Source organism: Phymastichus coffea, unplaced genomic scaffold (genome assembly GCF_024137745.1).
Source record: "Phymastichus coffea isolate CEN01 unplaced genomic scaffold, Cenicafe_Pcof_1.1 PCOF00219, whole genome shotgun sequence".
Taxonomy (NCBI): domain Eukaryota; kingdom Metazoa; phylum Arthropoda; class Insecta; order Hymenoptera; family Eulophidae; genus Phymastichus; species Phymastichus coffea.
The window spans coordinates 103,653-112,282 of NW_026707030.1; the positions used below are offsets into that span (position 1 = coordinate 103,653).

An 8,630-nucleotide genomic window follows, 5' to 3' on the forward strand; every position below is an offset into this window, starting at 1 on the left:
TTGTAAATATTGATGTTTTTATTTTTACCTGAGATTCGATACATGTATTAAAAAAATTCTATATAATGCATAAAAAATTGACAAGTGACAAGATCACATTTTTTAAGTCTTTATTGGGATTAAAATCATGTCAATGCGCATGCGCTTTATAAGGAGGATTCGTCAATATACAGGTTGCATCTTTGCAAATAGACATTTTCTTCACTCGTTTTCTGAATCTGTAACGTTGTCCACTGTTCATTCGAGGTCCTAAATTTGTCAATTGAAACTGATCATTTATCATATCATAGTATTCAACGAAGTGCTGCAAAGATTTATACGAATAAAATATACTTTTAAAAATTATTATTACATCGCAAATGAACGCAAACCTCGTCGTCGTAAAAAAGACAAAAAACGTTGTTGTAATGTTCAGCAACTCGTCTCACGCAAGTATAAGTATTGTTGGCTGCGTCTTGACACTTGCAGGCAAAATCTTTGTGACACAACTATAAATAAAACAACCACATAGAATTTCGTTTCCTTTAAGAAGTATCAAATGCATGATTACCGCAAGATTAAGATCAGCATCAGTAGGACATCCGGAATTTGATTTCCCATGAGACTTCTCACCATGATACTCGACTAATACAGTCCTATCCAATACTTCGTAATTCAGCAATGACACGCCGTCAGAAGGACGTTCTACTCCAGCGATTTCGAGAATAGTAGCAAATAAATCAACGCTGCTCACCGCTGACTTGACTTCTGTCCCACGAACGATACCTGGTCCACGCATCATCAGTGGTACTCGGATGTCTGTTTCGTATGGCTGCCTTTTATCGTATGGCATGCTAAACTGACCTGGGGATTCAAATGCAAACAAATGAAACTATTCTTTGATAAAAAGTAACAATAATCAATGATTTTTTAACAATGACTTTTTCACTGACTTCAGAAACCAAAGTTAAATAACTTTTGACTCGACTTGACACTGACCTATATGAAATCCATTATCTGAAGTATAAATTATGTAAGTATCGTTAAGCAAATTTTGCGCAGCCAAGGTGGTATAAACATTGTTAACCATTTCATCGACAGCCAAAAGTGATTCCCATCGCTTTCTATAAATGTCATCCAAACGCGTTGTGACATCCACGGGTAAAGGTGACATACCCATTCTGACGAGCCAGTGTTTGTCCTATAAATGCAAACACATGGATAAATCTGCGAAGATTATTTAGCGAAAGATAAATTTCTGTCGTTACGAACTCTTGGGTTATCAGTATTAAAATTTGGATTCCTTGGTACTTTTATCTTGCCCTTGTACTTGTCAACATATCGAGTCGGAGCGGTGAAAGGTTCGTGCGGTGCTGGTGGTGCCAAAACCATCAAGAAAGGTTTGTCGGCTTTCTGTCCTTTCAAGAACTGGCTGGCATACATCCACTAAAAAAAGATAAACAACAATAGAAATAAAAATTGAAATGTTGAGGGAACACAAATTGCTTTTATGATATATACTGACGATGACATCCGTCAAGTAGTCAGATTGACGTGTTCCATGCCACTCTTCGCGACCATTGTTTGACAATGTATAATTATAATATTTCGAATTACCAACTAATCCGTACCACTTGTCCCATCCTGGTGGAATGTGAGCTACACCACCAGTACTTTTCTCACCGTACTATAGAAAATATTTTATTTTGATTACAAGAAGTAATGATAATGTCGATTGATAACATACCTCATTCAAGTATTTTCCGGCGTAGAATGTATTGTATCTCATTTGTTGTTTTAGTACTGCTGCAAAAGTATTTTTCTCGTGAATGTTTCTCCACTCATCGCTGTTGCAACCACCTGCTATCGAATTGTTGAAAGTTCTATGGTTGTGTTGATATCGGCCTGTTAGGATTGATGCACGATTTGGACAGCAGATTGGCACTGCAGCGAACTATAATTATAATTATCAAGCAGATTAATTTATCATTCGTGAATTAATGACTTTCAACAATACGCGAAACATTGTAAACAACATTTTCTTAACTATTATTAATAGACACGAAGCGCAAGTTAACACTCTCGTGCGTTATTTGAATATGGACATTAGATATGCCAATAGAACATTATTTATGAGATAAAAAATAACGTTCATTGTTAAGAGAAACGTATCGTACCCTAATCCTCGGTTACTTTCATGTTAATTATTCAAAAAATTTTATAAATCAATGAATAATATATATGGGCGCATAAGCTATTTCCCTCTTAAATATACATATTTCCGGATTCCAAAACGAACAGATGAAAACATTTAAATTATACTCACGGCTTTCTTAAACTCTACACCTTCGTTTGCAATTAGTTTTCGGGTAAACTGCATTGGTTCCTAAATCAAAATTAATTAGTTCCTGATCGATGAAAACATTTAAAAATAAACAAAAGATAACCATTCCATTCAGCACTGAATCTTGATCGTCAGTAATGATCAGTACGATATTTTTCCCACTGCACGTAGCAGTCAGCCACAACGCAAACGCAACAATTATCTTTAAACGATACATGTTATCCAATATATATTTTATTACAAAAATTTAGTTCAAGTCGACTTGTTATGCTTAAGGTTAGTTGCGTCTAACGAAATCTAGTTAAGCACTGTGGAATCCCCGGCTCCATCATAAAGGATGTATAAATAACTCTCCCCACTTCTCGAACGTTCGTAGTGATAATGCTCTGAGCGTTATGGTCAGCTGAATAAATAAACGATGCGATTTTGGGGAATTTTATTTTCCATTTCAAAATTATAAAAATAAGCTTTAAGACGTGAAAATTAACTGACTAGAAATAATTTCATTTTTCTAATTATGAGTGATAATGGGAATAAATAATTTGAAATACGAGATAGTTTATTTTTACATTTTATTTACAGCAACAATTGTAATATACTATTATATTTTATAAATTATTGTTACTTTAGAAATTAATTTTAAGTCTACACATTTACGTGCATACCGTGTAAAATAGATTGAACACATATAAAATTTATAATTATAAGAAATCTAACAAGTGACTTTCATAAGCCAACTTGTTTAGCTTCAATTTATTTATTACTTATTTTTATTTATTTTAGCTTTAATGCGATTGATTTCTATGAATATTACAATAGTCACTTTTCGCGAATCGTCGATTCACGAATTTAATTAATAAAAGCGATTCTACGTATAAATGTAATATTTATATCACAACGCTTTCAGTTATATGTCATATATATCCTGCAGTCTTTCAGGGTAAGATTGCTCAGACTTTCACGGTATACTAACAAAAAAAATAAGTAGTCATCATTAATAACCTTACGACATTTATTATCTCGTCAAATAAGTATTATATTTGTTATTTTAGAAAAGCTCTTATAGAAAAGAAATCATGTAAAAGCTACTGTATACTGCTCATAATATTATATATCCATCCAAAAGTATAAACACTTAACAAAAGTACATTATATGCATACCAATCATCGTCAAAATAGTTCTCTATCCCATATGATTCATATTACTTAAACACCTTAAATTCACTTGTGTATAGTTAATCTACTCTCACTAAAACTCATACCACTATGCTTTCCTTGGCTTGAGCTTCTTAACGTTCTTGCTGTTGATATTTTTTATTTGTTCAACGATTATATCGTCGACTCTAGGATCAGTTACCGCCATCAAATTTTGTGCAGCTGCTTGGGAATTTCTACTTCCTGATGATCTTCTCGACCATCTCTCCATAGTTGTATTCAGCCAACTTGATAGTGACTCGCGTTTGAAGAAAGCAAAGATAACGAGGAGAATAAATGGGAGAGGTACGAAAGTGATTTGACCAGCATCACCATGTTCGTGTTTGCGATCTGCCTCGAAACGAAGTTCGATATACTTGAATGATGAATTTGCTTCGAAGTATATAGGAGTTATTTTGTACTCATGAGTCGATCGAGATAGAGACGTTTCAAACTGGATGAAATATTTCTTGCCGTCGGCTTGAAGGGATGGGAAATGAAGGATGAAACCGGCGTTGTTCATTTTTGTGTTGATCTGGCTGTCGATTTTTGCTATATGAATTGGCGAGTCCGGTGAATCTTCTCGACAAAGTTTAACCTGTACATAAAAATGTAAATTCTAATGATTTCTTATTCTATTGTTTATTTTAATTAGAAATCGTAATTAATTACTTTCAATGTCCGATAGTTCTCTGGTTGGCTGGAAATCACTTTGACAGATACGTCAGTGCGAGATACTGGTTGCAATGCCATTAGTTTAATGTCGAAAACGTCTTGCGTAACTTGAATCGCCACGGAGCTGGGGATTGCCCGTAATGTACGACTGTTTGGGTCATTTTCATCCAGCTTCAGTTTGATAGCGTACATGCACTGAAACATTATTTAAAAATAAATAATAGGTTAACTATTTTGTCGTAATAAATGAAGTTTGTAAATTTTTTTAAGTATAATAACGATTTATCATATGTTTTCTCTTTAAAACGTGCTCTTAGATTTACGTAAATATCGATAATGTAATGTAAGTACTGTAGTTAAAACTATATTAGATTACAACTTTAAGAATCACATGAAGGTTATATTATTAAATATTCTTCAAGTAATGTCATATAGTGATTAACGACGGAGAATATACGATATAAAATAAATCTACGGAAAATGAAATAAAAAAATATCTTAAACATATGTTCTATCAAATTTTACCTGAGGCTCTAGACCTCGGATACGCCAAGTTCCATCTTCCTTAGTAATAGTTTCTTCCTGTAAATGAGCACATTCCCCCTGACCCTTAGCTTCCACCATCAGACCACTTTCAGGTTCACCGTTTAAACAAGTGACTACGCCATAAGCGCTGAAAGCTACTCGTCTGCCAACCAGTTTAACAGAGACACTTTTGCCTTCTTCCACGCGGATCATTTTCGAGGCTGGCTCAAAACGGTATTCCTTCATCGTTGGTCGAAGGTAGTATTCGCTTGGTGATAATGAATTGAAGGTCAATTTGCCATCTTCACCAGTCATAATGTTCTTGCGGTAGCTGTTTGGTCCTCCACCACCGCCAGAAAGTGATAACAGTACTCCCTAGAAAAATTATTCGTTGAAGAGATTTTTTTAGATTGGTTATTTGAGTTATATAATAATTATATATACTTGTAGAGTAGATCCATCAGTGTCGACGACTTCGACATTGATCTCAGCGAGTTTTCGAGCAAGGAACTTATAATCTTTTGCATTAGTGTCTTGCGTCAGAACAAAACCTTCCTTCACAGCGGTAATACTGTAAATTTAATTTGTAATGAGTTTTAGAGAAATTTTGTCCATTAAAATATATTTATTGAAAAGTTATAGCCGAACCTGTATTCAATGCGCCCATCAAGAGGTCCAACTTTGAATAATCCATCCTTTTGTGTGACTAGAGTGTGAATTGGATCCTCTTTGTCCAAACCAAAAATTTTCACCGTAATACCTTCCAGTGGTGGACTAATAGAACCACTGATAACCTACAATTTAAAAAAATAAACGTTACAAACATATTCATTATTTAGAAGAATTATATAAGTGTCTCTAGACCCAATAAAATAATTAAGAATCGCCTATATATTAAAAATAAAAAATTTTACTTTTCCTTGTTCTGCCTGAAAAACAGCAGTGTTATCTTTACAGTCATCTGGTCCAACAACTTTTAGAGAAGATGGATTGAACAATAATGTTTCCGATGTTGGAAAAATAGTATAAGATTCCCCAGTGACGGTATAAAATGTAAATGCATATTTATGTTTGTCTCCGTCTTTAACATTTTTAAGGTTTTTATGACTGCAACAATCAATTTAAACATAAAAATCTGAACTTCAACAATACTATTTATCAACTTTATCAAAATCTAAATACTTACACTAAAGGTGATTTTCCTTCGCTAACTCCTTGAATTCTAACAGTTAAATCATTTACAGCTACAGGACTCAGAATGTAACCATTTTGTAGATGTTCAGTTGAAGATAGAATGATAGGAGTTCTTTCATGAGTATTCCATGCAAATGAAGATTTGGAATACTTATGGCAACCTTTTGGATAGAATTCGTATTTACCCGACATCGCAATGCAATGTCTGGTGCTTTCTTTATGAAGTTGGAACGATAATTTCTTTTTTGGTTGATTAGGTAATGAATACTCGACTATGGTGTCATGAGATGAAATAAAGGTAACGGAAAATCCTGTCTGTTTGAATGCTGGCACATTGGGTGGTTTTTCAGATGCAATCACTATTTGATAACTTGAGCTATCCCAACAAAAAATGTCAGTATCCACGATGACTTCGTATTGCCCAGGTAATACGTCTTCGAATGTATATTCGCCATCTGTGAAATAATAATAAATAAATATGTTCTGTAATGCTAAATTAAATAAAAAAATTAATTACCTTTAGTTTTAACAGTTTTAGTTTCAACAGCGCCATCAATCATTTTCAAAGTTACTTGAGTTTGACTGCATTCTCCCTTGGAATCTTTGTCTGGTAAACAAACAATGTTACCTTTTAAAGTCGCTTTAAGCTGTAAAAAGTTAATATCCTTCAATGGCGTGTAAGTAACGTCAACGATTTTTTGGAGTGGAAAGAATCTAAAATCAATAATTTTCTCATAAATATCCCAGTATTAAATAGAATCATATAGGAATCAAAATACTTACTGTAAGCCTTTTGCCTTCTCTTCATCACTAACAATCACATTTAATTGATATTTAGCTGGTTTTAAGTATATAGCCCATTCTCCAGTATTAGCATTTATTTCAACTTCTAGATTTTCATTGCTAGATATATTTTTTATTAAAACTTTTCGATTTTTTAAGCTTGCTTTGGTTGATGATGAAACTTTGCCAAAAATTTTGTAGGCTGATGGCATCAAAACTGGTAATTCAGGATTACTTGGAGAAACTTTTACAGTTTTCTCCTCAAATTTTACATCGTCTAAACAAATAAAAATATTATGAATTTGCAAAATCATTAAAATTAATTACTATGACTTGAAAGTATTTTTTATAATACTCACTGGCTTCTGCATACAGCACATACTGTTTAGTTTCAACATTAGTTTTGAAAGTTCCTTTGTCATCAGTAACACCGATCAAGTTTTTTGATAAAAATACTTTAGCTTTTACAAGAGGAATTGGAGGATCTACAGATGCCATAACTTTTCCACTAATAGTAAATCCAGTTACTTTAAATTCTTGCAGAATTAAACTGTTGTGACCAACTGTAAATTTCAATTCTGAAGGGCTGACTTCAAAAGTTGTTTTTAAACTAGCATAGAATGGATAAACAATGTACTCTCCTGGAGATAGTGCTGGGAAATAGAATCTTCCATTATTATCAGTTATAACAAAACATATTGGTTTTGCTATGTGGTCAAATGCTTTGAAACCAAATCCTTCCACTGGGTGTGGAGAGCAACCTCTTGCTCTACCATTGTTAGCCTATAAATTATAAATAAAAAAATTATTAAATAATGCAGATTTAATAATGCAGATTCATTGGCCTCTATAAAGTTGAAATTCTTTGTACTCACAGTATACAAAAGCAAAGTAACATTTGCCACTGGCTCTTTATCAGTAGTAGTAACAAGCCCATTGACATCAAAACCAAACACACTGAGCTCTCCATCCTTCAGTTCAGTATTACCTTCTCGAACAGTAACAATAGTTGAATGCTTTTCCATTACCCATCTGTAGAATAAGAAAAAAAATTGTAATTCACTCCAATCATTAACACTTATTCTTAAAAGAAAATATCTTACGTTGGATGACTAGTTACAAGGATGTATTTTCCAGGCTGAACAGGAGTGAATGAAAATGAGCCACCTTCAGAAGTGACAGTTGATCCAAGGCGTGTCTTGTTACTTTGATCATAAAGTAAAACGGATATTCCTTTGACTCCAGTTGAAGCTTTAGATGATGAAGAAACAACTTTGCCAGTAATACCAAATCCTTTGAATATAAAATTGATATCTTTTCCTTGACTGCATGAATCTGTGCTTGAACCATCGATATTGAGAGCAACTTCATTCGGCTCGAAACTCCAACCTCTTGGTGGCTCTAGTTTGAGGATATATTCTCCTTTGTCATACACAGGTAAAAAATAGTAGCCTGTGTTTGGAGCGCACTCAGTGTGATCTTTTACACTTCCACTCTTAGTTAATCTGAAAAAAATTTATATTTGTTAACAAGAAAAATCTTTAACTTAGGAACCATTGTCAAATGAAATGGTACTTGTTTGTTTGCTGTGCAGAGTAAACATTACTTTTCAAACTATTCAAATAACATTAAAATATTTAGTCTTAGAAAATATCATTAAAATTTTAAACATTATTAAATGAGATCGTTAATGACTCACAAATTAAAGAATCAATCAAATTCAATCCATAAAACTCATTAATGCAAGTGAGGTTAGGATAAATTGGAGCTTACAATTTCACGGTAATTTGACTGAAGTCAATATCGGCATGGCTTTTTATGAAGCCGCCACAGCCAAGGATGTCATCTGCCTTGCATCTTGCTGCTAGGACGACGAAAATGAAGATGCAGTAGAGTTTCGAAAATAATACGCGTGGCAACGGCAACATCTTAACTT

At 33.5% G+C, this 8,630-nt stretch overlaps 2 protein-coding genes across 2 annotated transcripts; both read right to left on the reverse strand.

Annotated features, from left to right (window-relative positions):
- LOC131674201 (N-acetylglucosamine-6-sulfatase-like) lies at nt 1-2,636 on the reverse strand. The gene is made up of 9 exons (XM_058952716.1): nt 2,427-2,636; nt 2,306-2,365; nt 1,727-1,933; nt 1,505-1,666; nt 1,252-1,425; nt 979-1,180; nt 551-843; nt 372-488; nt 1-304 (listed from the first exon to the last, which is right to left on the reverse strand). Exons 1-9 carry the CDS (start codon nt 2,538-2,540, stop codon nt 131-133), a joined length of 1,503 nt encoding a protein of 500 aa, XP_058808699.1. The 5' UTR covers nt 2,541-2,636; the 3' UTR covers nt 1-130.
- A 313-nt stretch (nt 2,637-2,949) lies between these two features.
- On the reverse strand, nt 2,950-8,630 carry LOC131674198 (BOS complex subunit NOMO1). Its single transcript, XM_058952712.1, has 13 exons — nt 8,468-8,630; nt 7,798-8,199; nt 7,570-7,726; nt 7,054-7,477; nt 6,695-6,971; nt 6,429-6,625; nt 5,904-6,366; nt 5,632-5,824; nt 5,366-5,511; nt 5,162-5,288; nt 4,718-5,092; nt 4,190-4,387; nt 2,950-4,115 (listed from the first exon to the last, which is right to left on the reverse strand). The coding sequence occupies exons 1-13, from the start codon at nt 8,620-8,622 to the stop codon at nt 3,588-3,590; spliced, it is 3,642 nt and encodes a 1,213-aa protein (XP_058808695.1). The 5' UTR covers nt 8,623-8,630; the 3' UTR covers nt 2,950-3,587.